General features: G+C 51.8%; 15 protein-coding genes across 15 annotated transcripts; 8 read left to right on the top strand and 7 right to left on the bottom strand.

The window, feature by feature from the left end:
• Nucleotides 1-1,697: 1,697 nt before the first annotated feature.
• MYCFIDRAFT_187791 (uncharacterized protein) lies at nt 1,698-3,613 on the top strand (the record flags this gene model as incomplete). Its single annotated transcript, XM_007927316.1, has 4 exons — nt 1,698-2,058; nt 2,126-2,302; nt 2,354-2,711; nt 3,583-3,613. The coding sequence occupies 4 exons, from the start codon at nt 1,698-1,700 to the stop codon at nt 3,611-3,613; spliced, it is 927 nt and encodes a 308-aa protein (XP_007925507.1).
• Nucleotides 3,614-3,729: 116 nt separating this feature from the next.
• MYCFIDRAFT_41825 (glycosyltransferase family 59 protein) lies at nt 3,730-5,581 on the bottom strand (the record flags this gene model as incomplete). The annotated part of the gene is made up of 3 exons (XM_007926034.1): nt 3,730-4,739; nt 4,790-5,438; nt 5,498-5,581. 3 exons carry the CDS (start codon nt 5,579-5,581, stop codon nt 3,730-3,732), a joined length of 1,743 nt encoding a protein of 580 aa, XP_007924225.1.
• Nucleotides 5,582-5,762: 181 nt separating this feature from the next.
• MYCFIDRAFT_53167 (uncharacterized protein) lies at nt 5,763-6,689 on the top strand. Its single transcript, XM_007926097.1, has 2 exons — nt 5,763-5,914; nt 5,965-6,689. Exons 1-2 carry the CDS (start codon nt 5,801-5,803, stop codon nt 6,613-6,615), a joined length of 765 nt encoding a protein of 254 aa, XP_007924288.1. The 5' UTR covers nt 5,763-5,800; the 3' UTR covers nt 6,616-6,689.
• Nucleotides 6,690-7,232: 543 nt separating this feature from the next.
• MYCFIDRAFT_83052 (uncharacterized protein) lies at nt 7,233-7,832 on the bottom strand (the record flags this gene model as incomplete). Its single annotated transcript, XM_007926185.1, has 2 exons — nt 7,233-7,468; nt 7,520-7,832. The coding sequence occupies 2 exons, from the start codon at nt 7,830-7,832 to the stop codon at nt 7,233-7,235; spliced, it is 549 nt and encodes a 182-aa protein (XP_007924376.1).
• Nucleotides 7,833-8,172: 340 nt separating this feature from the next.
• MYCFIDRAFT_83051 (uncharacterized protein) lies at nt 8,173-8,763 on the bottom strand (the record flags this gene model as incomplete). Its single annotated transcript, XM_007926184.1, has 1 exon — nt 8,173-8,763. One exon carries the CDS (start codon nt 8,761-8,763, stop codon nt 8,173-8,175), a length of 591 nt encoding a protein of 196 aa, XP_007924375.1.
• A 931-nt stretch (nt 8,764-9,694) lies between these two features.
• MYCFIDRAFT_173874 (uncharacterized protein) lies at nt 9,695-10,462 on the top strand (the record flags this gene model as incomplete). The annotated part of the gene is made up of 6 exons (XM_007927315.1): nt 9,695-9,710; nt 9,736-9,761; nt 9,794-9,871; nt 9,924-10,080; nt 10,109-10,293; nt 10,325-10,462. The coding sequence occupies 6 exons, from the start codon at nt 9,695-9,697 to the stop codon at nt 10,460-10,462; spliced, it is 600 nt and encodes a 199-aa protein (XP_007925506.1).
• Nucleotides 10,463-10,527: 65 nt separating this feature from the next.
• Nucleotides 10,528-11,860, bottom strand: MYCFIDRAFT_41371 (uncharacterized protein; the record flags this gene model as incomplete). Its single annotated transcript, XM_007926003.1, has 2 exons — nt 10,528-10,736; nt 10,786-11,860. 2 exons carry the CDS (start codon nt 11,858-11,860, stop codon nt 10,528-10,530), a joined length of 1,284 nt encoding a protein of 427 aa, XP_007924194.1.
• A 769-nt stretch (nt 11,861-12,629) lies between these two features.
• Nucleotides 12,630-13,865, top strand: MYCFIDRAFT_163716 (uncharacterized protein). Its single transcript, XM_007927314.1, has one exon. It carries the CDS (start codon nt 12,642-12,644, stop codon nt 13,506-13,508), a length of 867 nt encoding a protein of 288 aa, XP_007925505.1. The 5' UTR covers nt 12,630-12,641; the 3' UTR covers nt 13,509-13,865.
• Nucleotides 13,866-14,025: 160 nt separating this feature from the next.
• MYCFIDRAFT_163714 (uncharacterized protein) lies at nt 14,026-15,286 on the bottom strand. Its single transcript, XM_007927313.1, has 2 exons — nt 14,425-15,286; nt 14,026-14,367 (listed from the first exon to the last, which is right to left on the bottom strand). Exons 1-2 carry the CDS (start codon nt 15,209-15,211, stop codon nt 14,153-14,155), a joined length of 1,002 nt encoding a protein of 333 aa, XP_007925504.1. The 5' UTR covers nt 15,212-15,286; the 3' UTR covers nt 14,026-14,152.
• Nucleotides 15,287-16,590: 1,304 nt separating this feature from the next.
• On the top strand, nt 16,591-17,483 carry MYCFIDRAFT_100283 (uncharacterized protein; the record flags this gene model as incomplete). The annotated part of the gene is made up of 2 exons (XM_007927312.1): nt 16,591-16,969; nt 17,035-17,483. Coding segments are annotated over 2 exons (828 nt in total), but the record flags the coding sequence as incomplete, so codon positions are not given.
• Nucleotides 17,484-17,682: 199 nt separating this feature from the next.
• Nucleotides 17,683-17,996, bottom strand: MYCFIDRAFT_173869 (uncharacterized protein; the record flags this gene model as incomplete). Its single annotated transcript, XM_007927311.1, has 3 exons — nt 17,683-17,721; nt 17,765-17,959; nt 17,985-17,996. The coding sequence occupies 3 exons, from the start codon at nt 17,994-17,996 to the stop codon at nt 17,683-17,685; spliced, it is 246 nt and encodes an 81-aa protein (XP_007925502.1).
• Nucleotides 17,997-18,059: 63 nt separating this feature from the next.
• Nucleotides 18,060-19,460, top strand: MYCFIDRAFT_41913 (uncharacterized protein; the record flags this gene model as incomplete). Its single annotated transcript, XM_007926041.1, has 2 exons — nt 18,060-19,226; nt 19,290-19,460. The coding sequence occupies 2 exons, from the start codon at nt 18,060-18,062 to the stop codon at nt 19,458-19,460; spliced, it is 1,338 nt and encodes a 445-aa protein (XP_007924232.1).
• A 1,906-nt stretch (nt 19,461-21,366) lies between these two features.
• MYCFIDRAFT_203222 (uncharacterized protein) lies at nt 21,367-24,514 on the top strand (the record flags this gene model as incomplete). The annotated part of the gene is made up of 2 exons (XM_007927310.1): nt 21,367-21,467; nt 22,438-24,514. 2 exons carry the CDS (start codon nt 21,367-21,369, stop codon nt 24,065-24,067), a joined length of 1,731 nt encoding a protein of 576 aa, XP_007925501.1. The 3' UTR covers nt 24,068-24,514.
• Nucleotides 23,782-24,872, bottom strand: MYCFIDRAFT_207456 (uncharacterized protein; the record flags this gene model as incomplete). The annotated part of the gene is made up of 8 exons (XM_007927309.1): nt 23,782-24,134; nt 24,160-24,185; nt 24,214-24,366; nt 24,393-24,490; nt 24,528-24,575; nt 24,599-24,726; nt 24,748-24,764; nt 24,794-24,872. 8 exons carry the CDS (start codon nt 24,870-24,872, stop codon nt 24,123-24,125), a joined length of 561 nt encoding a protein of 186 aa, XP_007925500.1. The 3' UTR covers nt 23,782-24,122.
• Nucleotides 24,873-24,916: 44 nt separating this feature from the next.
• On the top strand, nt 24,917-25,360 carry MYCFIDRAFT_173866 (uncharacterized protein; the record flags this gene model as incomplete). The annotated part of the gene is made up of 6 exons (XM_007927308.1): nt 24,917-24,940; nt 24,965-24,987; nt 25,018-25,100; nt 25,129-25,175; nt 25,238-25,304; nt 25,338-25,360. 6 exons carry the CDS (start codon nt 24,917-24,919, stop codon nt 25,358-25,360), a joined length of 267 nt encoding a protein of 88 aa, XP_007925499.1.
• Nucleotides 25,361-27,337: the final 1,977 nt, after the last annotated feature.

Here is a 27,337-nt window from a genome sequence, read left to right as displayed (position 1 = left end):
CGATATTATTATACCCTGTGGAAGAGCCTCCGAGCCCTGCGAATGCTGTTTCATCCAATAGCAGAAGCAGATTATACCTGTATTGAGTTTCAATCTACCACTCCGGCGGCGGACGCTATTACTCGATTCTTGAAAGAGGGTGTATAGAGCAGGTCACATGAAAGGCATCAATATCCGGAGTAGCAAGCAACTTGCTATCCTCATTGGACGGTGCCTCGGCGAAACAGGCATGAAAAGGTGCTGGTCACCGCTTCCACAGGGATCTCAAGACATCCACCAGGTTGATCGCTCAACCACGCGTGTCCTGAAACTCGTGCACGAGATTTACACTTTCGGCGCGCAGGCCGCGCGAAAAGCATATCTGAGCTTCCCTGCGCATACAGTGCGTTTACAGAAATCGTGTCGCGCGCCGAAAGTCTCGGTATGCAAAGTGGTACGGTGCTCAAAGGGCCGTTTTGTCCGTACCACATTCTTCATGCCGGCCACAAATGGAGGGAGCAGCGGAGTCTATATCAACACAGGACCGCGGTGCAAAGCCTAGATGTGATCTGTAGCACAAGGCATGTTGGGCGTCTCACGTAACACAAAGATCTGGAGATGAGGCTTGTACTATGTATTGAATAAATGCCTCGCTTCGACTGATTTTCTGGAACAGACGCCTCGTTTTACTGTATCAACATCCTCTTTTGGCAGTCTCGCTTCCCTTTGTGCTACCAATAGTGACACGACTAGATCTGCATCAAAAACGGTTACATGCGGTCACTTGGAATGGTGCTACCGACTGCACGGCCTGATTGCCAGACATTCGTGGACGGTGTCAACCTCTGTAGTTCGCAGTGCTAATTATGCGACGGCATCCAGCTGGATATTCTATCAGCACGCTGCCAACGCGACGGCCAGCCCAATTGCCGGTCTTGTTTCGGAAGACAATCAAACCCTACTTTTCACACTATAAGGAGAACCACTGTCTCATAATCACTCACTACGTGACCACGCGTCACTTCATCCCGATGGTGGCAGAAGTGACAAAGGCAATAGTTCGTGGGCGCGCTTGAACCATACCCCAGAGATGCGTATCAGACAGATGAAGATCAGTATTCGACCAGAGGCGTACAATTGCCATCCCAGCACTTCGAGACCACTCATCAAGCTGCAGAGACTTGTTCTTGTTGGTTGCCAATAACGCGCTTGCCACGTTCCACTGCCGGCCCAATATCGACCCACGCGGGTCAAATGCTTCACAAGACCACGCAGCAGACTACATCCTGTGTCAAGATTGTAGCGTCCGCCGCCCGAGTGGTAGATTATACCTTAATACAGGCATAATCTGCTTCTCCTATTGGATAAAAGTTCATAAAACAGTATTCGCAGGGCTCGGAGGCTCTTCTACGGGGTATAATAATACTACCGAAACCTGAACAGACGGTGTAGAATCCTAATCAGACTAAACAAGAGATATGGCTCACAAGTCAATGCGACCAAAAGGTGACAAGAAAGAACGCAAAGGCAAAAAATAGCTGGTGACCAACTGACGCCAAGCAAATCGGCGCTCATTCCGCAGGATGACAACAGCACATGACAAAGCCGCCGAGAGCTCTCCTAATCCGAGCTCTAGATCTCACCTTCATGCTTCGGCCTATATATGATGCATCCCGACTCCACGGCACTGCATCAGTCAATGCGTTGAGATCAAAACAATGTCTCGTCCAACACACTCCCATGCCGATGCAGATGGGCATTTCCGACGCAAAGCTAGCTCGTTCCGCAACTTCATCTCCAAAGAACCTGGAGCGCAGTATCCTCCAGAGAAAGGCCGGTATGCTTTGTATATGAACTATGGATGTCCATGGGCGCATCGTGCATCTGCTGTCCGGGCCTTGAAAGGTTTGGAGGATGTGATTCAGATGATTCCGACGGACTTCGATCTGACTGAAAATGGATGGACATTCACCGGCAAGCATGGGAGTGAGGAGAAGGATCCGTTGTATGGTTTCACCGGGTTGAAGCAGTTGTATTTGAAGGTTGAACCTGAGTATGAGGGGAGATATACGGTTCCTTGTGAGTGAGGTTGTATCACATGTGAGCAATGTGTGGAGAAAGCTGATGGTCGAACGCTCGCGCTTAGGTCTATTTGATAAGAAGACTGAGACGATTGTGAATAATGAATCTAGTGAGATCATCAGGATGTTCTACACGGAATTCGACGATCTCATCGCAGAGGAGCTGAGAGAGTCGAGCAAAGGTGATCAAGGTCTCTTTCCAGAACATTTGAGGAAGGACATCGAAGAGATGAATGAATGGGGTAATGTTTCATGTGTCTTGTCTACATGATCTGATGCTAACGACTATGCAGTATACAACACAATCAACAACGGCGTCTACAAATGCGGATTCGCCACCACGCAAGCCGCTTACGACGCCAACATCTATCCCCTCTTCGAATCCCTCGACCGACTCGAAGCGCATCTCACAAGCAAAGGCACTCCTTTTCTCTTTGGCGACTTCATCACAGAAGCTGATATTCGACTCTTCACAACTCTCATCCGCTTCGACACAGCGTATCACACCATCTTCCAGACAAATCTCAAATCTCTCAGACATGACTATCCGAAGCTGAATCTTTGGTTGAAGAGGATTTATTGGGATGAGGGTAAGCTGACAAATGGCGGAGCTTTCAAGAAGACGACGGATTTTCAGGCGTATAAGGAGGGGTATGCGAGGGCGAGGGGACGGCAGTTGAGTAAAGGCGGTGGTGGGGAGGTTGTTGCGCCGAGGGGACCGGCGGTTGATATTGATCCGTTGATGGAGGAAGAGAAGTTAAAGTGAATGCCAGAACGTGAGTAGAGTAAAGTGAGTCCATCACACTTGCACGTTCTTTCTCTCCCGCATCTCGCTCCTTCCCGAACTTTGCTTCACATGTCATCGAATAGGAGGCAAGTGCGTCTTCCCTCCACTTTCCATTCTTTCCACCTCATCAACCTCCCCATCCCTCAACCACACACACCCTCAACCACACACACCCTCAACCACAACCACACACCTCTCATCCTCCTCCACCAAGAAAAAAAAATGGACCCCACCTACACCCTCGCCATAACCCAATCCCCACCAGGCACACTATCCTGGCTCCTCCACTTCGACCACAACCCAGAAGCCTACACCACCTACCTCGACACCCTGCCCAAATCCTCTCGCACCAGCAGCGCAAAACAAATCTACCCCACAGCTTCCCTCACAGATCCCAAACTGCGCGCTCACTTGATGATGGCTAAGCATAAGAAGTTTTTGGAACAGGTGAGTCCGAGAGAGGGATGTGATGTGATGTGTGTGAGTGCTGAGTTTTTTTTTTCTTCTTTCTTTCTAGGATCCTGAGGGTTGGAGAAGATTTGAGGAGAGGAGGATTCGGGAGTGTGGGTTTGAGGGGGAGGAGTTGAAGAAGAGGGTTGGGGATGCGGTTTTGGGGAGGGCGGATAGGATGTGGGTTAGGTTTGTTATGGAGTTGCAGGGGGTTGAGGAGAGGTGAGTTGAAACTTGAATGGTTGATGAATCTGGGAGAAGGGAATTATGCTGATGAGGTGGTAGGCGGGAGGAGAAGGGAAAGGAGAGGAAGTGAAGAAGGATTGAGCGTCACGACATGAACGGGCATGGATTGGTCTTGGTCGATTCAAAGCGAGGCGAAATTGCGTCTCGTGGCTACAGAGCTAAACATGGCCTGTGAGCTATACTTATCTACCACATGAATCTCTGCAGCTGACCAGGCTCTGATGGCCATTCAAAGGTCCAATTGACAAAGATGTATCCAGTGATTGCATTGATTGCCAAGAACCACACCGTTTCAAGCACGACTCGGTAGTCATATGCCGCCATGATGCCCCAGAAGTCCTTCGTCTTGTCCTGAGAGCCAGCAGAAAGTGGGAAGTGCATGCGCCAAACAACATATGGAATGATGCAGTACCGTGGCTCGACCAGCGGCGCTGTGCATAGACTGAGAGCTGTCGTTATGATGAAGACGAGAACGAAAGACACCATTGCGGTGCTGTTACCGTCGGGCACACGCGTGGCACGGCGGTCCGCATCTTCAGTGGCGTTCGACTTCAACGGATCGGAAGAGGGCCGCGTGACCGGCTCTTTGGGTGCAGACTTGCTTGCAGCATCAGGCTGCACCATCTTCCGGAATATCTTTCCAGCCTCGCCTCTCGTTTCGATACACGCCCACGCAGTGAAAACGTAGATCGGTGTCACGGCAAAACGCATCCATTGAGGTCGAAGCAGCCGCTTGAAAATGTAAAAGTGGTAGTGTCGATTGTCTGCCAGCATGAATGGATGTACGACTGTGTTGAAGTGGACGATCAGGCATGCCAAGCCGATAAAGGCTGTAACGACCCAGAGACGAGGCAGGAAGAATCGTCGTCGAAAAGATATCATAGGCTCGATGCTAGCAAGGCCAGGAATCCGCGACAGAATTGTGATCGGGAAGAGGATGAATTGTGGTAGCAGCAGGGGCCACGAGAAGAACGCCAGAAAGGGCCACAGATAGAGCATCTGAGGGAGGTTGATGGTGGCAACGTGATTCGATTTGTCGCCGAGCACAACGCCTCCATTCCAAATAATGAAACCTGCGAAGATCGCGAGAGTCGTCAGATAGGGCATCAGGGTCTGCACAAGCTGCAATAGTCGGTTTGGTTGAGTGACGGCATGTGCGCCGCAAGCAGCAATGGAGATGAGTGTTCGAAAGTAGTCTGACCTCATTAGCACATGTCTCTTGCTACGATCCGATGAGATGCAGTACCTTCGACAAAAGCATCCCTCACAGGAGGATCATAGATAACGTTCATCTTCCAGCTGGTCTTCGCCACACTCCAGGTCGTATCGCCGAAGCCCTCAGCCCTACGATACATTGACTCCTTGACCACTCTGTGACCTTGATCCAGGTTTATGAAGGTTGACAGAGCGGCAGGAAAGATTGACACCCAGAAGATATTGGTTTGCCTGAATGTTAAGCTAACCACTCCAAGTGCAACCTGCACTGCTGCGTCTTTGATCGTTCCTCGTCGGTTCGCCACGACCTGCAAAGAGTACCAGTAGAAAAGCACGACCGACAACGTCGATGCCACATCCGTGTAGTAAAGTGCCGAGAAGAAGAACAGGGGCGGAAACAATACAATATTGACCGCGCTGTGATTGGCTAAGATTCCACTGATATGGCCATGCTGGTTGTTGTTCTGTCGTCTGATATTGTAGGTCGCGCGTATGACTAGCATCAATGCTACGAGGCATATTGCATTGAGCAGCCGGAGGTTGCGAACGTCGCACCCCAGGAGTGGTCTGAAGAGGACTGAAAGCAGGTAGAGTCCTGGTGGCGTAGTAATCTTTGGATCCCAGACATCCCAGTGATCTGCACAGAAGTGTTGCGCCTGGCGAACATGGAAGACTTCGTCCTGTGTAGAATATGAGATGTGGTTTGACCCTACCTTGTTCGTAAAGCGGGATGACCTACCAGGTAAGGTTCTCGGACGGCATTGTTTACCGTATTGTACCATGCGAACAGCGGCGACAGCAAAGACGCGGCCTCATTCGCCATGTTGGGTATCAATAATCACTCCCAGCGATCTTGTCACCGCATGTTTGGGAAAGGAGGGAGAAGGAGGTCGAGGATGAGGTCGAGTTTAGAGTTTAGGGGCGCGATTCATTGGCAAGCGCAAGCGCGACGCGTCGATCTTCCACCACCGCCTCCACCTTCATCAATCCTTAACCCGAATACAATCCAGATCTGCAATTCTGCGATGCATTCCGACACAAGATGGCGCTCCCACTTCCGTCCGGCCTCACGCCAAATGAAGTCGGCTTTCTCTGCGAAATGGAGCTTGTCACCGTGATCCCCCGCCAAAGACTCGAAAGCCTTGAACTACTCGGCGTATGCAACATCCCCAGCATAATTCCTAACCATACTCTAACCCTTCATAGGGACCATCAGCCCGCCTAAATCCACCCTTCCCATCCCAGATTCCTCTCTGGCTTGCACTCCTCCTCAAACGGCAGAAACGCGCCAATATATCTCCGCCACCTTGGCTCTCCATACCCTCTCTCACTGCACTTCTCGACTTCGAAACCGACGAGAAATGTGCAGGAGTCTTCTCCCCAGCGCCAGCCCTCCCTCCACCTTCCGGAGTCTCCGCCCTGCCTGGTGACCCATACTTATCCTCCGAGTCCCAGGAGATCTCAACACCATTCCTCTCAGACTCCTCCACGACCCGCGCACAACCTGATGCTTTGCCATATCATTGGATCGAGATCAGTCATCTGCTGCTTTCACATGCGAGCGATGATTTTGAGGATGCCGAGGTTGTGAGGAGATTGGTCAGGGATTTGAGAGAGGTGAGAATGAGTAAATTGAGGAAGGGATACCAGGCACTGGAAGCTGGCGCTGGCTTGAAGGTCAACGGTGTGGGAGGGATGGAGGTCGCGGAGGTCAGAGGATTCGTTGGAGGTGTTGTAGATGGGATGAGGAGGCTGAACCGTTCGAGAGAGGAGACGCAAAAGGAGGAAGAGGCGAATGGAGAGGGTGGTGCATTCGGGAGCTCACGATATGAGGACGATGATGATATGCAGTTGTGATGAGACATGTCTCCGCAATTTCCCTGCCGAAGGGTGTGCTTCTGGTGGCATATTGAAACAAACACCTGCAAAGGACGAAGAAGACTCCAGATTTTCTCCACGGGTACACCACCTGTCAAGACAACTTGATCAAGCTGCGAATTGCTTGTTGGCCTGCTAAGTCTCGTGTGATCAGCCATGACTCCGCCACCGCGTAGACAAGACCGCCAAGGCCAAAACCTTTCGTTGCGCAATGGAATGGCATAGCATGGGTTTGCGACAGGTCGTGCGTGCGCATTGAATGATCACAAGAGGCCTGCAGTTGGCACACTTCCGATCTATCGTGCGGTTAAGATATTCCTGGGTCACAGTTTAAAATTACTTGCTTCAAGAAGCTTTAGGCCTTTTTCGTCGACCATTGACGACTAGGTCCTTTGAAACGCCAGAGCACTCAGCAAGCAACTGATGGCCTGGATGAGCGCAAAGTATGCCCCAACACTCTCTCCAAAATTTCCCCACTCCAGCCTTCTTCTCTCATACAGCACGCTGCTCTGGAAGTTTTGGACTCGGAACAGCCTGAGCAAGGGTAGTACCGGTCCAAAGGACTCTGAATCTTTCCAGAAACATCGCAAGTAGGATCAAACATTGGGTGTTCGGTTTAAGGTGACATGATATTGATATGTAGCTGTTCCATTTCGATACTGGATGTAGACCGGATCCATGGTGACTGTGGTCGTGGAATCGACGTTGACGAGCGTATACTCGCCGTTTCCGGTGGTGTAAGCTGTAGCAGCGTCCATTGCGTTGCCGTCGTACACTAGCATCCAGAGATCGGGCCCAGAGACGTAGTTGAAATCCCAATTCGACTGGTTGGCTGGAATGCATTGGCATGATCAGATCGCTTGGTATAGATGGATGGTCTTACTGTTGAAGGTGAAGTTTAGATTGAGGAAGACTTGAATAGAGCATACAACGAGGTGTTTCGAGGGATGAAAGTGAATCGATGGCTTGTCGTCTGAGCCGATGAAGTTCGGATGTACAGTCATGTCCCAGCTGTCAGTGCAATTGCGGGAAGGTAGCCCATGTTCGATATCCGAGTTATTCCAGCGCTGCTCCGCGGCTCCGATTGAAGCGACTTGCTCCTCTGTCAAGCTATCGCACGGAGGAGATTTGTCGTTCTGCCCGATGAAGCATGACTGTGGCCCAAGAATGTGTGTTTCGAAGGGTGCAGGATACATCCTAGAATTAGACACTGCTCCATTGTAAGTCTCTCTTATACCTAAAAATTGTGTACAAGCACAGCTATCGATGAAATTATCCCTTGAGAGACCCAAACTTGACTCCCTTCACTTATCACTTCTGCTTAAGTGAAGTCGTCGGGTCCTCACCTGCTTCGTCTCTTGTGATAGCTATATCATGCGGTTGTAACACGCAGAGCTTTGGTCGCATTGATTAGCAAATAGAACGGAAGCGTTTGCAAGAATGAGACATTTGGCATATCAGGATCAGAGGATCTTCTCGCTCTATAGAGAACCGCGTGAACCTAATTCGTTCCCTCCTAAGCCCTTTATCACTCAATCAAGGTCCATCTTGCATCCACCTCGCATCAGCCATTCCCAGCAGCATCCTCGAATTCCCAAGAACCTTCTTCACCATCTCCCACTCCACACCCTCCATATCGTGCGCCGTCTTGAACATGACTGAAAGAACGTTCACTTCCTGATGTCCAAAGCGCCCAAACCCGTGCTGCCACAACCAATCTGGGGTCGGAATCGAATTCGGAACCTGCTTCAAGTGAATTTGACGCATCCATTCCATCAAATTGGACCAGTGTGGTGTACGATCAGATGTAAATGCATTTACTTTGGCTTTGATCTTCCAGCCTTGCTTGTAGAAAGTTATGAGAATGCGGACGAAGCGACGCAGAATTGAAACGCTGAAGCGAGGGGTATCGACAAGATACCGATTTTCGAAATAGAAGATCCCAGCTGTTTCTTCGCGGATTTCTTTGTTGACTGAGATGAGGGCGGGGCGAGAGTATCCTGAGGAAGTGATGATGGTTGGAGTATCAGTAACGAGAGCCATGCGGTAGATGAGATTTCGTAGCTCGCCTGGAAGGTCGAGGAAGCGGAAGGACTCATTTGGTCTAGGGTGATTGGTAGATGTCATGTTGGTCGTGTTGAGCGCTGCTTTCGCGCGGAGTATCGCAATTCGGACTGATATTTAGGAGACGCGGCAAGGTTGGACCTGGTATTCGCAGCCTTGTCGAGTCGGTCGAAAGCGTCTCTATGTTGCTTAGATTGATGATAGTCGAGCGGTTCCGTCTGCGAGTAGGGCGTGCTGGATGTTGTTCTGAAGGGGCTGAAAGTCGATTGTGTTCTGAGTACTGATGTTCAGATGTTGCTGGTGTTCAGTGGTAGTGTGGTGTTTTGTGTAGTGGGTGATCATTTTCAGAATCTTTAGTAGTAAGATGAATTCGTTCCACTGGTTCACATGCGCTCCATGCTGCTTGTGAAACACAGCAATAAGTGAACACATGCTGCGCGCGGAACTGAGTCATATGCAGGATGTCGACACACGCATGGAAGCGGGATTCCTTTGCTCGTGGTGAGCGATGGCATGGTGGTAGCGATTAGGCGTTGATACCTGTAGATCCACTCGTGTCGCGCGCAGGAAACAATTGTAAAACAGAAGGAAGTATTGTGTAATGCCGGTATCTGAAGAGTCGTGTTCTTCTCGGTAGAGACGTCTTTCGCTTCCTCAGGCGGATGAGGTTGCGGACGATACATTTTGGTGCGCTCGCCTGTATTTATGGGTGGGTCTCTCACGCCTGCGGCCTTCGCTCCGGAAATACAGCATCAAGCCGCTGGGCAAACTCGTAGACTTCTTGTTCTGACCGCGCAGATTTCATGGCCGCTCTCTGACGATACCATCTAATCAGTGCATAGATGAGTGCGATGAGGAGCAGAGCGAAGACGAATATGATGACGACGAGTATTGCGGTGTGCTTCGCGTGATCGTAGTGACGTGACTGCTTCAAATCGGTTGCGCCAGCCGAGTCCGAGGGGTTGTTCATAATGGCGGTTGAGCGCTGCTTACGATGTGTCGCAGAAAGTGTGTTGTTGTCTTGAAAGTCCGAAGTCCGAAGTCAGAATGTTGCTTTGTATGTAATGCGCCTAATGCGTGCGCGCGAGTGAAGTGGCGGAGGCAGCAATTCGGGCCTGTGCTTTTGCTTGTGCTTGTGCGACTTACACCTCCACCTCACCTTTCACTTCTCGTGCCGCATCTAAGACAGATTCTCACCCTACAAAAACACAAGGTGAACGTAGTGGCCCTCACTCACGAGTTCCTCTGGATGGGGCACTTTATTCGACCAAGGCTCACTGCCAGTTCCATCAGTCTCTTCGCGGAAATCTACCATCCTCGTTCACGCAGGCGGCTACAACCCTCAGGTTGAGGCCGACAGATGCTGGAAATCCCGCATTGGTTGCCGATTCATTCTTCTAGAGTCCAGGTTCTCCAGTCCTGAGTAATTTTATGACTGACAAGGTGGTGGTTCTGGTCATGTCGACCATAACTTCGCCAAGTGACTTTCGACCCCGCGAGCCAATACTGCAAGCCACGCTGAGAATCCCACTTGGCGTTGAAAATCTCATGCATGAAATATCGGAAACTGATTCATGCCAGGAAGCCCAGGATGTACGGATTCGGAACGAAAGGCCGAATTGAGTTTGATCTGCCATGGGCCCTGTGGCTGGAGCGCAAGGCCTGCTTGACTGCTTGCCTGCTTTTGTCGGTGGCAGCAGGTCCACAACTTGTCAGAACCAAGCCGCAATGCATGGAGACCAGAGCAATGCATGGAGACTAGACTTGAATCTGTCGCTTAAGCTGTATCTACACATCTAGTAGTACACCTCTTACCCCAAGAGCCATCTAATGCTTCTTCTCACCTAGAGTGTCATAGCCTAACATACCAAAGGCTACAAATATCATCGCGCCACCGATGTAGGTTGGAAAGGAAGGTGCAATGCCCCATGCGAGCCAGTCCGCAAGGGCGACGAAAAAGACACTAAGAACGTTGGCCATCGACCCAAAGACTGGGTCGGTCCAGATGACAAGCACGGCAAGCAGCGTGAGAGACACTGTAGGATGGCTTAGTGGATATGCGATATGTGAGAGGGGAGAACTCACGGGACCCTGCAAGCACCGCAATGATGATCCAAAGGATTTCGTATCCAGTCGGCAAGACAAAAACCTCCCAGCCAAGAATGTGCAGGGGTATCAAAGGCACCCATAGAATAAAGAATGTGTAAAACCCAGTCATAGCACTTGCCGCAAGTGTCAGAGGAAGACTGCTCTCTTGCGACTCGGGTCTGGAAGAACAAGCGAACTTCTTGAACAAGACTTCGTAAAGTCCAAATGCCAATGCTCCTACGCATGCGATTATGTTTCCAAGAAGTCTGGATGCGCCAATTGCGCCCTCTTCTTCCGAGTGTTCCGCCGTTGTATCTCCATATGCGATAGTGAAAGTACCGGCGATCGAGATGGCCACTGCTGCGATGGAAATCCATCCCAGCTTTTCCTTCAAGATGGGCACAGAGAATGCTGCAGCAAAGAATGTACTGCAGTTGTAGATAGCAGTCAAGTCGGCCGGCGTTGTAAGAGACAAAGAAGTGAACCAAGACAAGCCAGAAACGGTGAGGGCGACCGTGACAATAGCCATTGTTGCCGCAAGAAAGTCCAGAGGCCCACCTTGCTGGCCTTGGCGTTTAAAGATCATCTTCGGACCCCAAGTGGCATACGAATCAATGCCCGCGATGGATCCTCTCAGCTGGTTGTTGTAGTCGCGAACCCATTGCATGTAGGGAGACTTCCTGTCCTTGAAGCGCAGATACGATATGTGCAGTATCCAGGGCAGGGCTAGGGAGGAATGAGTGATGTACATGGTTGCGAAGGGCTTTTTCCAGCCCAGTTCGTCTTCCACGTAAGCAGTAGCTTCTGTGTTGACCACAAAGCCTAGGACGCATATCGCCAGGGTGAGTCCAATCAGCCAGAACGCGACCTTCTTCTTGGGCGGAGGTTGATCGTCACTTCCATCGTAATTTCTGTAGTGAGATACGGGAGTCCTCTCCCCGCCAAGATCAGCGTCCAGCTCGTCGAGCTCAATGTCATCTTCCTGGCTGGCCCGTCCAGACTCGAGAAATGGCTCTTGTTGATCGTCGTCGCCGAATGGTTTTCGCGGTCCATTGGGAACAAGGCGACTCATTGTGTCTGCAATATGTGGCGCTTTGTGAGATAACCGTGCCCCGATAATGCCAGGCCAGTTCCCAGGAAGGGTCCGCCCTCTGCCGATTGACTTGGTGATCCTGCTACCTTGCCATTTTCCCGCGGCGCAAACTTCGCTCCGTAATATCCCCAGCGGCGGCGAGGCCAAGACGTGAGACAGAGTGTAGTTTCCGGTGATGATCAGGGCGGACGCAGAGTGAATCGCAGCAGGAAGCGTGCGGCGGCGGCGTGGTCAATAAGAGCGAGGTGAACAGGTTTGTGATTGTGAATGGGCGGCAGCGGCAGCAGGAGCGACGCCACAGCAACTCCACTTCGCTTGCACACCTGATCCGAACCGTCTCCAAGGCTTGACCTGGACCATTACTCGCGACTCGCAGCTCTCGCTCCTCCTCACATATACAACACAACGACCCATGCCGCCCGGCACCCGCTGACCACCGCCGCTCTCGAGTCCTCACCTCACGCCATCGGTCGCGCTGCCTGGCACCTTCACGAGCGCCGCAGACAAATCGCCTTGTTTCGCGGCGACACAATCCCATAACACATCACCCGCAGACGCAGAGGCACTTAGGCACCTTATATCACACAGCAGCGCCATGAACGTCCTCCCACCAGCACTCTCCGCCCCGCACCTGCTCGCCCGCAACCGCAACCGCTTCTCTCCATCTCGCGGTAAGCAAATCTACAACCTTGGTGTCCCCAGACATCGCCTGACATTTTAAATCGTCTTTACAGAGCCTTTCAACACCTCACCGCACAACATGAGTTCCTCCCGCAAGCGCAAGGCTTCCGAAGAGCCCGACAACGACCGCATGTCGACTTCGCCCTCAGCCTCGCCTTCAATACCCGGACGAACTCTGCCGCAAGCCCGCAGCATAAAGAGAACCAGGACGGGAGCAGCACAAGGCCGCCCGCTTGCTCTGCCACGCCTGCTCGAGACACTGTCAGCCGATCAGATGCGTCAACTTCTACAAAATGTCTGCGATCAACACCCGGAATTACAGCACGAGATCGTCACCAAAGCACCGCGGCCCTCCGTCGAGTCCACGCTGCAAGTCCTCAGCAAATATGAAAACGCCTTCCGGCAATCTTTCCCGCTCGGCAACCGCCCCACTTCAGATTACGCATTCAACCGGGTACGGCAGCATTTATCGCAGCTGATAGATGCTGTACGAGAATACACACCTCACTTCCTGCCGCCCCATGAGACGCAAGATGGTCCTTCTCTCGCCTATCTCGACTCAGTCACCGAAATGATCCATCGCCTACCAGACTGGGATACCTTCCAATATCAACGACACAAAAACGAAGCTTACGATGAAATTGCAAAGGCTTGGGCTTTGGTCATCCGAGAAGCAGCGAAGCGTGCCGGCGGCTTCCATCTACAGTTCGGCGGCTGGGACCGGAAGCTGGTGGAGCACAACCAGAGAAGTGGCGGCAAGATGGAAGAGGCCGTCAACGAGCTGAAGGCAGCTCTAGGCTTCATTCAAGCCGGAGCAAGCACGGCTCCCGCCACACCAGGCATCAGCGAAGAGCGCGCAAGCATACGGCAACAATTGTTCGGAGGCACTTACGGCCAGCCGACACCACCATCTCAATTAGGAATCGGTCAGCACAGCGGATGGTAGCATCATCATGGCATTGAAACCGGCACTGCAGACATGGGATGGGATATTTGATTTGCAGCGTTTCATCGTGAGCGTTACGTTCTTGCAGGGTGGAGTTGAGCATACAATGGGACATCCGGTGTCGACTTTGCGCGTGGAGCTTGGGATGGCTACAGAGGGCTACGTAATTTCGGCGTTGGGAGCTTGGTGACTTCTGCATACGGAGGGATACACTGTCATTTTGTTTTCAAGACGATGAGCCCGAGAAGTGGCCTATATGAACGAAAGAAGGCACGCGCATGGCGTGGCCGACTGATATCCAGGTAATCCCTGATTGACTGATCTACTGATCGAAGAATGAGATTCTTTTCTTGTGTGAGACTCTCTCGTGCCTTCCTCCCTCATTCGCCTCCCGTGCCTTCTCTCGCTAGACCGCTGATGCTGACGATACTACCTAGTCATCCTCACGTCCTTCCATACCCAAATTTTCACCATCTCCATCTTCACTTACTTCGTCTATTGACAGCAAGTGAGTTGGTTCTAGTCGTGTGATTAAAACCCGTATTATTCAATAAGGTACCTTTATCATGTGCTCGTAAATGCTCTTGACATAAATTTCCAATACCAACAAACGCCTTGCTATGCATCTCTATCTTTTTATACAATCACCAGAAAAATATCGCACCAGCAAACAAAGCGATAGCCATAACAGCAAAACTCACTCGTACCAGTGAAGCACTGTTTTGTTCCTTGCCACAACATTCTTGCGTATACGTCACACCGTTCGCGGCAGCTGCGACGTGGAAAACGGAACCCGGCTCCGGAGATCCGCGGTTATAGTAATCGACGAGGAGGAAGTTGGGTGGGACGCCCCAGGCTTCTGCAGAGGATGTTTTGTTAGTCATGGATTGATTTAGTTTAGAGACGGGAGACTTACGGGTGCAGTTCAAACTCGTGGCGCCAAGACGACCGATTTGGTTTTGTTGACCGTTGGTGAGGTTGATGTCGGCGGTGTTGGGGATGAGGATGGCTTCACCACTGCCTAGTCCGATGCTGGAGAGGTCGACGGCGGTGTTGAGGTTGTGGTTGGCCATGTACATGTAATGCTTCCGAGCTAGAGTCTCGTTCAAGTTCGGGGGACGCTGGATTGTGCAGGGGAAGGATCGGTTGACGGGAGAGAAAGGTGTTTCCCACATGTGGGTGAATTCGTCGAGAATGTATGGGACTCGTGATTGATCTGCCTCGTAGTCCATGAAGATGACGACGCGCTGGTTCTTGATGATCATTTCGCCCAGCGTGGGCCATTGGAATCGGTACTGCGGGACGTAGGCGGGCTCGTAGACGTAAGGCAGGAGACCTGCGTTGGTGATGGCTGGCACGAAGTTTTCTACATCAGTGGTGTCGCTGTTGCCGACGAGAATCGTGACGACGTCGTAGGGATGGGACTCAAGCCATTCTCGGAGAGTTTCGAGCTCGTCTTGCCATGGTCCTGCATTGAGTTCGGAGCAGGATGTGTGGCAGTTCCACATTGTGTTATTCTCCCAGTGAACCTGACCCTGAAGCATGCGAATGCCGTCGTTGAGCTGGTCGGTGATGGAGAGCTCTTGGTTTGAAGCTGCGTTGTTCTTCACAGAGAAGGCGGCATTATGAGCTGTGACCTGCGTAATGTTGGAGTATTTCCGCGCGCAGAACTCTGGGAAACCGTTACAAGGAACAGTGTTCATCGGTTGTGTCGAGCTTGTGGTCGAGCTTGCAGTGGCATTGGTGGCATTGGCTGTAGTGGTGACTCCGCCGATTATCGTGAGAGACACCGACTTTGACGAAAGCGTAATCTGCGAGTTTGATGATGTCGACGACGCGGTTGCGTTCGATGAGCTTGTTCCGGTGGCTGTTGACGAGCTCTGGTCGACCGTCCTCTGCCCTGTGACTTGGACATATGTGTACTCAGAGCCTGTGAAAGCGGATGTTGGAATGTTCGTAGTGATGGTCCTATATGAATTCGTGAAGGACAATGCCGAATATGTATAGGTCGAATCGTCCGTGTCGCTACTGCTGGAGCTGCTGTCTCGTCCGCTGACGCCCAGTGCTGCCAGGCACAGCAGCCATAGGGTCCTTGGGATCATTTCGGCAGCCGACTCTGCTCCACTGCGCCCAGAAGAAGCGGGAAGTGAAGCTGGAGATGTCTCTGGAGGGCAACAAAGAGGAGTTGTGCAATCACACAGAGCCACAGTGTACACGCATCACGGTGTTAGGAACATCGCGGCTCTCAAGCGACTTCGTGGTGAAGGCCAAACTCGCGGCGCAGAAGCGCGATGCAGCGCTACCGCGAAGCTACCGCAACAATCCTGCAGGTGCATCGTCGCTCTGTCTGCGTGACGTATGTGGAGAGCAGATTTCAAGCATGCCGCGCAATAGGACTCCATTTATGAAGCTGTGGCAACGGGCATTGGCCTCCTCCGCTTGGTGTGGGAGAGGACTTCTCATTGAACTGTATACCATTTTTGTATGCAATGGCTTTTGCACAGGGAGAGAGCTGGCCGAGAGCAACTTCAATGAGATTAGGGCATTACTCCAAATCGAATTCTGGGTAGAAAGTTGGCGGTGTCTTTCGTGGATCGACAATCGACATTTAGGCTCAGCCTGCCGACATTTCACACCCCTGTCGCAGCTGAAAAGATCGACTTCTCTCCCAACAACCGTGACGTCTGCTGCAGCAAAGAGCTGTTTTCCGCGTGTAGGCGTGTGCGAGCGCCATGTGCGATTTGCGATGTCCGCGGGGACGCGCAAGACACGGTTTTAGCAGTGGCTATGATGCGCGTTCCCGCTTCTTTACGCACGGTAAGCTAAACAAGTAGCTTTCTCCATCGTTGCGCGGTCTCGAAAGATTCGGAGTTCTGGCGCATGTCCCTTTCATGTCATTGCTTCTCGTGTACTGCTTGGAAGGGACAACTCTGCTCAGGTGGTGATACCGGAAGGCCACGAGCGAGGAGGTTCAAAGCACCGGGAGGGCAGTATCAGCACAATGTTCGGATGCAAGCAGCATCAGGACCTCGCACCGGACGCACCTCACGAGGACTCGGACAACACACTCACGAATGACTTCGAACCCACCAAGGCCCAAGTCAAACGAGCGACGAGAGCGCGATTCCTTTGGGCTCTTTTCTCTTCGTTCCTGCTTCTGATATCTGTCGTCTTCCTTATTCTTGTCGAGATTGGCAACACGAAAGTCGAAAGCATACGGAACAAGATATACTTCATCAAGATCGATGTCTCCGATATCATTCCGGTCAGCGTCCCGAATGCCGTGCTCATCAACAGCATAGCTCAATCCTTGGGTCTTCACGATTTCTACTCCGTGGGCCTGTGGAATTTCTGCGAGGGCTACAATGGCCAGGGTGTTACAGCATGCAGCACACCACAGAATTTGTACTGGTTCAATCCTGTTGAGATCATTCAGAGCGAGCTGCTTGCCGGCGCAACCAGTAAGTTCTGATTTCGCATGGGAGCCTTATGCCTGGCCTTTCTGACTTTGCTGACCTTGTGACAGTCGCTTTGCCAGCAGAGATCAACGATATCCTCAATTTAATCAAGCAGGTCTCGCACTGGATGTTCGGCCTGTTCCTCACCGGTGTCTGCCTCGACTTCTTGGTCATGTTTCTCCTTCCGCTCTCCGTCTACACACGATGGCTCAGCTTGCCACTTTCGATTCTTACCTTCCTCGCCGCCTTTGCCACCACCGTAGCCGCGGTCATTGCAACAGTCATGTTCATCATCATGCAGAACGCGATTACATCTGCCACTCAGCTGAATATCAAAGCCAGTATTGGGACCCAAATGTTCGCTTTTATGTGGGTTGCTGCAGGAGCTTCAGTCATTGCTTTCCTCGTCCAGATGGGCATGTGCTGCTGCTGTGCTTCGAGAAGAGATGTCAGAAGGGGAAAGAAGACTGGAAGTAAGAAAGCATGGAGGGACGGTGAGACACCCGGCATCAGCGAGAAGCCTGGAAAGAGAAAGTTGCCTGTGTTCGGCAGATCGAAGCGAGAGAATTAGAAATATACGCGTGTTCAGAACTGTTATATCTGTAATGGTGGTTGATTTGCATAGCGACATGGTTTGGTTTGGTTTGGTTCGAAGTCTAGACGGTCACGATTCACGAGAAATAGATGTTTTCAGGCAATTTCTCAGCAAACTGGTGTCAATTCGAGCAACAGGCTCTTATGCTTGTGTCTTGTTTCTTTGACATGCTTCGGTTGGTTTGCGTCGAGTGATAATTGCACCTTCGCCCACTGTCCAAGACTGCTGGACAGGAAATGATGCATGACTTCGATGGACACACCAGAGGGTAATTTGGAGGAAGGGAAGGAGCAGAGCAGAAAGTACTGGGCAGGAAAGTGGGCCGACTCGGCGCGTGGCCTCGCGTCAGTTTCGCGTACCTGTTCAAGCACGACTTCCAGCTGTAGTCCTGCCATCACCTCGATGACTCGATGATCAATGAACACCAGTACACATTTTGTAAAAGGTAGAGTAGCCGAGAGAGTCCGACCGCTCTCGCGCATGCTCTGGCCACCTACCATGTCTACCCTTAAGCGCAAGAGTACAACAGACCGCGACATTTCCCCTCCGCCCACCAAAAGGAAAGCTGCAGCAACAACGACCACCAAGGCTGTGGCCAACTTCTTCAAGCCAGCATCACAGAAAGAACCAGAAAAGGTCACCTTCTCCACAATCGGTGATAGCTTGTTCATCGGGCGATATGAAGGTGCAACCACTTTCTCCCGACCGAAGCCTGTGAAAGTCGCGGCCTTTGACCTTGACGACACACTGATTACAACTAAATCTGGAAACACGTTTTCGAAAGGGCCCGACGACTGGAAATGGTGGCATTCGAGCGTGCCGCTCAAGTTGAAGCAGCTACATGGAGACGGCTATGCTGTGATTGTGGTGAGCAACCAGAGTCGGGTCGTGCTCAAGCCTGAACCGAAGAAAGCAGGTGACATGAAGAGCCTCAGCAATTTCAAGTCAAAGGTGTCAGCTGTCTTGACTGCATTGGACCTGCCGATCACGGCGTACGCAGCAACGCAGAAAGACATGTTCCGGAAGCCGAGGAGTGGCATGTGGCAGCAAATGCTCAAGGACTACGGACTCAACGGCAGTACAGATGTCGATCACGACAGCTGTATATTTGTTGGGGACGCTGCAGGTCGCGAAGGCGACAAGTCTGCAAAGGTGCGCAAGGATCATTCATGCTCAGATCGCGACTTTGCTGCAAATGCGGGAATCCCTTTCAAGACGCCAGAGGAATATTTCTTGGAAGAGGAACCCAAATCCTTTATCCGAAGCTTCGATCCTGCGCCATACGTGGAAAAGAAATTGGATTCTCAGACTGATCTTGACCCTGTCGTGTTTACCAAGAAGAACGACCTGGACATTGTGCTATTCTGTGGCAGTCCTGGTGCTGGGAAGTCTACATTTTACTGGCAGCGTCTGCAGCCACTCGGGTATGAGCGCGTGAACCAGGACATCCTCAAAACGAGAGACAAGTGCATGAAGAAGGCTGCCGAGTTCATTGAGGAGAAGACATCTGTGGTGGTAGATAACACTAACGCAGATGTTGAGGTCCGCGCAGCCTGGATTGGACTTGCCAGAAAGCTACAAGTGCCCATTCGTCTCGTCCACTTCACAGCACCAGCGAAGCTCTGCGAGCACAACGATACCGTGCGTGCGTTGTCCAACGGCCTGGTATGTCAGATTTTAGCGGATGCGGCTCATGCAGCTGTCGTCAGATACTAACCAATCGCCTAGATGAACCCCGAGAAAAGGACAATATTACCGCCAATGGCATTCTCGGGGTTCACGTCCCGATATCGTGAACCACGAGCCGAAGAAGGATTCCAGGACATCGTCAAGGTAGACTTCAAGTTCGATGGCACTGACGAGCAGAGGTCGGTCTGGACCAAGTTTTGGATCTCATGAGCCCGATGACCGTCACTGCATAGCAAATCTGCATCCTCTGCCGCGACACGCGTTCTTGTTATCGCATCACGAACAGCGACATTGTCTTCATGCCCGCGCTAGAAGTACATTTGGCGATGCCATTGGCCACGCGGAAGCTTGTATAGCAACTGACAGCGCATATCACCTGCTGGCTCGCTTGTCGTCACTTACAGCACTCAACACCAGCAATTGGCCCAACAGATTCACCGACAAATTGATGGTGCATTTGACGTGCTGCGCCTGCCAAGTGCCATCGTTTCCAGTCTCTTCGTACGGACATGGAATCGGCACAGACACAGCATCGGCAACAGGCGTTTGCAAGGGCTGTGAACCAATCAGCAACCAGGTGATCATGTGGATCGTATCCTGGCAAACACCTGGGTTACAAATGCAGGTAGAGCTCCGAATCGAGCAATGGTCAATACTTTGTTGTGGAGCGACAGGAAATTGCCATCTTGTGAAAGGAACAATTCTCAACAAAAATTCGACCCTTCCCTTCTCCTCGCACGCTGGGCAGTGGGAACATCGCAAAAGCGAAGCGAAGCGTTAGAACAGTCATGTGACGCCGTTCGAGCTCAAGTTCTCGAAGGGAAGAAATCGCCGATGCTTCGCGCTGTACCTGCTTCTGCGTTCCCGGTGCCTGTTTGCGACTTGACTTCGCGGTTGCTAGTGAGTTGACGGCGCGACGCTTGACGGCAGCGGGCAGGCATTATTCTTGTTTGTCGTCGAAGGACACGTTGTTTTCTGCAGCCCTGTTGGCTGTACCTGCAGAAGGCGGGCAGCGGGCAGCGGGCAGCGGATGAACGCAAAGGCTTGCCGATCAGAAAAAACGCCTTATTACTTTGCGCTGCCGATGAGAAGACGGGAAGTGCTGACAAGTAGGAAGAAATACCGCATTCTACGGAGGAATTCTTCTTGCTCCTTCTGCGGGTGAATGAGTCGCGAGCTATGTGCGGATAATAATGTTGTGGACTTCAGAATAATATGCGAGTCACTCCGACGCCATCATGAGAGACCATCTCGCAGCAGAAACTTTGGTCATCTGTCGCGAAAAAAGTGAGTCTGACGTCGATTTCTCTCGTCGAAGTTTGCGAGGCAGCGAATGCGTGCGACGAGTGGGTGCCAAGGACCCGGGATGGAGTCAAACTCTGCATCCGCACCCTGGAAACCGAAAAGTCTGCTTTGTTGTGCTCGTCACTTCGGACTGTGCTCCACAGCAGGGCACAACATTGTTGGGCGAACAAGTCCCGCCTGCCTTGCTTAAGTTAGGAAAGTGATGAGCCCACCAAAGGACCAATACGATCTCGGCCTGACGAGGGATCCTTCTGATCCATCTACGGACATGCTCGATATTGACGTTGGGCTGCTCGAATTCTTCATCAAAGCTGAACATTCGGCTGAGCAATCTGCATGTGGAGAGATTGTAGGTGTGTTGGACAAGATGTTGGTGTCGGCTTACATGTCAACACCGCAGATGCAAGTGTTTCCCTCTGTGGTCGTGAAGAAAGGTGTGTGGCTGGCAGATGCGGCCGCAGGTAGATGACGCCTCGCGCCCATTCAATCTCTGCTGCAGAGACAACGATACGGTACGCAGCGGTTGCACACATTGTGCGATGACAGGGTGTTGCGAGGCAGGCAAAGAGAGCACGACAGTTTAAGCTACATCTACGCGAGCGTTAAGCTATGCAGAGGATGGACACAGAGGGGTTGCCATCCGGGTCGAGATGAGCACCATCAATCAGGTGGTCGGTTTGTACTGGTCGCACAGCAGATGTATCAGATTTGGGGGAGGCAGATGACAGGTCATCAGTAATGATCGATGCGCATCGCAGACGCTGCATCGCCGTTGCAACGGCAGAACGTGGCCCTCCGTACAAGCACAATAATGGGTCGACAACATCCTGCCGGTCTGGCAATTCTCAGCCAAATGTTCGTGGTTTCAGTGGTACGTGAACAGAACACAAATCATGTTCACGGTAGAAAGTCGTGCGTGGAGCGGCGAGGGCAAGGCGGCAGTTCAGTGTCGGTGGAAAGGGATAAGGAGAGGAAGATGGATTGATGATAGCGTAGGCGAAGTGGCTACCACGGTCAGGAAATCCCATCGCATCGCATCGCATCGCATCCCATGTGGCAGGCCCGGCAGTGCGGTTCTGCGCCGCCGGGGCTGCTCTGCTGGACGAAACAAATTGTTTTTCGCGCTGCGTTTGACACAGGCGACATGCAATTGGCACAAAAGGGGACGGCGAGATGCTGCAGGTAGCCGCATCGAACAGCGAACAACAGCGTGCGTGCATCACGGCGCCGGACAACCATTTGGGGTTCTTGGTCACGTGACAGGCACGGCGGTTGCAGGCTGTAAGCGATCGCTTCAGCATTTTGACTTCCCACTCTCGCACTAGGCGTAGCGTCGGCAGGGCTAGTGCTAGTGCCTGCTCTATTCGGCTGCCAGCCTTCCACCCGTGCCCATGCCCGCTTTTCACAGAATCCATTTTGCGCCCACCTCAACCTTGACCTGCCATCGACATCGACACCCACACCCACACCACACCTGATCGACAGGCACTACACACACTCCCTCTCTGTGTCCTGCACGCGCACACGCCTCCAACCTCACCTTCACCTACTGCGCGCCTCACCACCTCTGCACCCATCCCACACCCATACCCGACTGTCGACACCGGACAAATCGACACGCGCCAGAGTTAGACCTCGAAGCGCCGCGCCCAGCAACCCTACCGGTCCTCTGCCAACGCACAACAACCTCGGAGCAAGACGCGCTTCGTGCCACGCTGAAACTAAACTCTCATCCGCCACCGCCACGAACCCGACTCTGACTGGGCCTACATGCATCGATAAGAACAACAATAACAACAAGCACCGCCGACAATGTCTCGTCATCTTCTACTATAGCAGTATCCATCCGCTCGCTGCTGTGTGCTTCATTCAATATGAACAGGGCACGCTCTCGTTCCTTCCCGCGAATCAACACTTCCAGAAACCTCGATGAAAACATGTCTGCAATGCCAATGCCGTCGCCACATCAGTTCTCGCCAACTCACTCACGCGACTCGTCTGCTGCCTCGACAGCCTCGTCTCCCATAACACCCACATTCTCCACGCGAGGTCACTCCAGATGGCCCAGTTCTTCCTCGTCATTGGTCACCAACCCGGATTCGCCAGCTAATCCAAATAAGACGCAACTTCACGATCTGGTCGAAGATCCATCTGAGCGCGACGATTCTTTTGATGAGCCTCGTGGCAGCGCACACGAGCCCCTGTGTATCTGCGATACACCGTTTTGTGAGCATCGACGACATCCAATCTCACAACAAACATCGGCTTCATTATCAACGCCCGAATGGACGCCCGGCGATGACTACTTCGAGACTGCTCAACTGCCTACAGGACCAAAAACGACCAAACGACGCAGATCTGGAGACTTCTCCACTGACAATCTATCGTCCCGCTTGAGCAGACATTTCCCATCTATTTCTAAGCGATTTGGAGGTCACAGATCAACACCGTCTGCCTCCACTACCAATTTTCGGAGCGCACCTGGCTCGCGATCTTCATCATTTCGCGTGCCGAGCACGAGATCTTTTACCATGCCGAATGTGCATGACAGCCGGAACTGCACGCCGCCGACGCCGCCGATGCCGTTTTCGCCTGCACCCACATCGAATAGCGACCGCTCAGTGAGCCCACCAAGAGCTAGAGCTTCCTCTCATGCGACTAGGCCTGTGGAGATCACGCTTCCGACACCTGGAGAAGATACAATCGATCGCGAGGAGCTTGCCTCTACTCCCTTGCTCCCACCCATGATGGAAAGCTACTTTAACCATTCGTTGGACGAAGTTCGATCGCCGCTGCCATCTCCCACGGTGGCATCACCAAGTGCAGCAGCATCCGTAGCCAACACTCCTTCAGGAACACCAGTATTTACGAGCTTCCCGACGCCGCCACTGTCGACCAAACACTCTATGGCTTCGTTACACGCGTCTCGCTCGAGCCATGTACTACAACCTTCATCGGAAATTCCTCCGCTGTCAATTGCGGAGAGAGAGACTGATCCCTGGGCAATCAAGCTTGGCCATGCGAACTTTCACATCACGCCTGAACCTTACCTGCCGGAAGTTTGCGACGCACATTCGTGTAAGCAACTGCTTGATGATTGGGAGGCTGCTCGTGTCGAATTCATGCGTCAAGCCGTTCACATCAGCGAGCATTACGGCGTCACATCGCAGACCTACAAACTCACGGCACAAAAGTGGGCTGAGATAGACGCTGTTTGGCGGGCAAACCACGAGATAGCCAATGCCGAAGCTCAGGTTAGCGCCGATAACACATTCTATCAGCCTTTGGCCGAGACGCAGGCCATCTCGAAAATGCCATTACTGGAGGATCCCAACCAGCCATCAAAGTTCCCCAAGGTGGAAGAAGCGGACATCGTTGGACCAATGGTTCAATACGCCAAAATCCAGCATCGGAGGGTGCCATCAAGAAAGCAGTCATTTCTCAAAATCTTTACGGACCCGACATCCTTGTTCGGACCACGCGCGACCTTGGGGAACGCCGCCCGTAGGTGACAATACCCATGGGCGGCACATGTTCGGAGCCTCGGAGGATGCGTGCACCTTGTCTTCACCGTTTTGTCTTAACAGCACACCACACAGCACACATTATTATGAAAATCACGATCACGACCTTCACGAAAAAACAAGCGAGAGTAAACAAAAGTTCTGCGGGCCTGCAAGCGCGGAGTCACGGACACGAGGGCTTGACTGGATGTCGCCCTGGCCAGGGAAAAAAAGGACACTACTACTGCTGTACAGGAGTTTGATCTCATGAGCCCAACGCTTTCGTGTTGGCCTCTGAATGGGCGGGACTTGTCACCGGGATACCCAATTGCACCGATGTGTTGAAAGGACGAGTCTGCTTTTGCTAGACGCTTGCAGTCCTGGAGCATCTTCACTTCGAAACTGTCAAAGTATGGGTATTTGAAATCATCACTTAAAAAAGAGCAGTTGATATAGTATACGCGACCACTGCATCTCACGATGAGTGGTTTGCCCAAAAAAACACATATTAAAATTTCTACAAACCCACGTAAATGAAACATCTTGCAAAAATTTTCGCCGTTTCGCTGACCTAACAGCGAATCCCCGGCGTTGATTATTGAATCTGTTATGATAGGTATCTGACTCCCGACGCGAGTCGGTAGAGTACCGGCTCTCGATTCAGGTCCCTATGTATGCAGGAACATGACTTTGGTGTTTACTGAACCTGGATGCCGGCCCTCCCTTCCGTTGCACGTGGTGATGATTTGTATGTATCAGCGAGGATTTGGAAACTAGAAACTGGAAATCTAAAGTTGAAGGCTTCTTCTACCATATAGAGCGACTTCCTATATGCAGGTGACAACTATCCGGTGAAACATGTGTTCGCCGAAAGATGGTCTGGTTTGATTTGGCAAGGTGCTGTAGAATGCTATGCTGTATCGCATCGCGTGAACTTTCTTTTTGTCCTGGCCTAGCAGCCGACACAAGTCGGGCATTATTATCATATATGGCAGCAGGACGGAAATCTATGGTTTAATTTGTAAGTCGTGGCTTGTTGAGAGTGGAGCATGTCGATTCTCTTGTCAAAGTCACTTATGCCGCTAGAATCCGAAACCCTACTCGTTATGAGGGAGTGGTGACACTTCTTCTTCTTCGAGACAAAACTTTTATTAGCTGCAACAAGATGCCTCCACATAGTCCCGGGACGGTGCGGTTGTTGATGAGGACTTTATCACTTCGATGCTTATTTCTAAATTTATTAGAGGTGGTACTAGCTTCATGCAAGGTCCGCGGAAAGGTTCCTTGTGTCATCAAGGATAGAGGAAGGGTAGAGGGAGGAAGGGATGTTTCGAAAATGAGACATGTGAAACAAAAGTTCACGCTGATGTGACTCGACGCTGACTGAGAAGATTTTCCTTGCCATCTTCAATCTCCGTTTCAGCGCCTTGCTGATTGATTGCGTCCATGTCGGACAACCACGCGAGAAGACCCACACCTAACCACACTATTCTCCTTGCGATGAAGACTTCTTCTATAGATAGAGCATGGCGAGAAGATCCGAGTGTATCGATCGAGGCTAAGAAGAAGATGGAAGTTACACTGCGGAAGGTGGAAGGTGGAAGGTAGAAGGAAGGAGGTGGGCCATCGTGTGCTTCGCCAACAATCTTCGGCCCGACGAAACAAGCAAGATGCCTTTGCTCATCATTGTCAAGACCTCCATTCCAACCTGTACATCGGCTTTTTTCTTCTTCGACGTGCTTCTCTATCGACCCTCCCCTGTGTCTGCCGAAGGGATACCTCTGAAACCACTACTCCCCATGGAAGGGGAGCTCTTGAAACGTTTCGGAAAGTACTTCCCTCTCAACCAGAGCTTTCAGCGTCGGGAGACAGTTAGCGATAATCTGAGCGAAGCGAAGTAAACAGGCGTAAGCCGGATTCGAGGGGCTTGCTGAGTGGAAGAACTGTCAGAATTTGGTGCCCTCTGGCTTCTTATGATACGGTTGATACCCGCCGTCCTTCCTGCTCTTGCTATCCAGGCCAATACTTCTTTCGATTTCTTGCAATCAGACGTCTTTCTTGGTTTGTATGAGCGGATCCTCAGACCGAACCGCCGGCGAACACTCCACACGCAATGTTAAGTTCATAAACGTTCCACTCCGCTCGTAAACAGGCGTAAGCTAGAGCATTCAAGGAGCTTGCGACGAGGATGCGAAGGTGTTGTCTGCTGACCTTGCTTCGCTCCGATCATAGTACAGAACCGCTTGACAATTCTCCCAACTGTCATCTTTTGATACGGAAATGGTGTATAGAGGCCATAGAAACGTACAAGGAAAATCGTAAAGCATACTACACACATCTACTACAGTGCGGTGCTAATCGAGTGATTTGCCCTAAACGCCGCTTCACACCTATTCGCACTTGACAACATCCGTCTCCAGGAATCCCATTGCCCCCCGTAAGAACTCGTTGCTGAGCGGCGTTCGTCGGCAAAACTAGTATGTCGACTACAGTGAGTGATCCAATTGCACGAAACCATCAGATTTAAGCCGTGCGCAGCATTTAACAGAGATTCTTGCTCCACTTCAGTCCGGCGGACTTGGCCCAGGAATTCGTTAAACTTTGCAACCTGGCTTCCCGTGACAACCCCCAGGAGGTGGTGGATGACCTGGAGCATGACCTGGAGCGGGACCTCCAGGAGCATGCCCAGGAGCAGGAGCACCTTTGCCAGGACTACCTGATGGAGAACCGAGGCAACTATGCGTCTTCTCACAAGGCGGAGTAGTAGGGGGAGGCATCCCCTCAACGTAGCCTGGGTGGCCTGGTGCCGGATGGGGGTGATCTGGATCCCAGGCACAACAACCAGTCTAGAAAGTCAGCAAGTAGTAATCCCGAAATACCGCTTCGTCGACTTACACAACCAGCAGCTTCAGTAGCTTTGCAACATTTGTGTGGGCAACCTGAATTTGCGTCGAATTTTTTCCAACCTATACAGGACAGATTAGGATTCGCAATACCTCGCTTCGTGACTCTGATTTTCTCTTACCAGACTCGCCACCCGGTGGATTGTTATCGCTAGGTAAGCCACGTTTGATCATAGAGGCATATCGAAAATATACATCGTTAGACTGGCTGAAGCCTGGAATGGGTGCCAATCCTGCATTGGCCAAAGCCGCAATCAGGGCGAGAACGATTGTGAGCTGCATCTTTGAGGTAGCTTGACTCGCAAGAAAGCGATCGATGGTTTGTGGGACTTCTACTTACAGTATATATAGGCTGCTGCCCCTATCGATACCAGAC

The sequence above is a fragment of the Pseudocercospora fijiensis genome (assembly GCF_000340215.1).
Source record: "Pseudocercospora fijiensis CIRAD86 unplaced genomic scaffold MYCFIscaffold_3, whole genome shotgun sequence".
Lineage (NCBI taxonomy): Eukaryota > Fungi > Ascomycota > Dothideomycetes > Mycosphaerellales > Mycosphaerellaceae > Pseudocercospora > Pseudocercospora fijiensis.
Note: the sequence above shows the minus strand (reverse complement) of the source record. Positions and strands in the feature narration are given on the sequence as shown.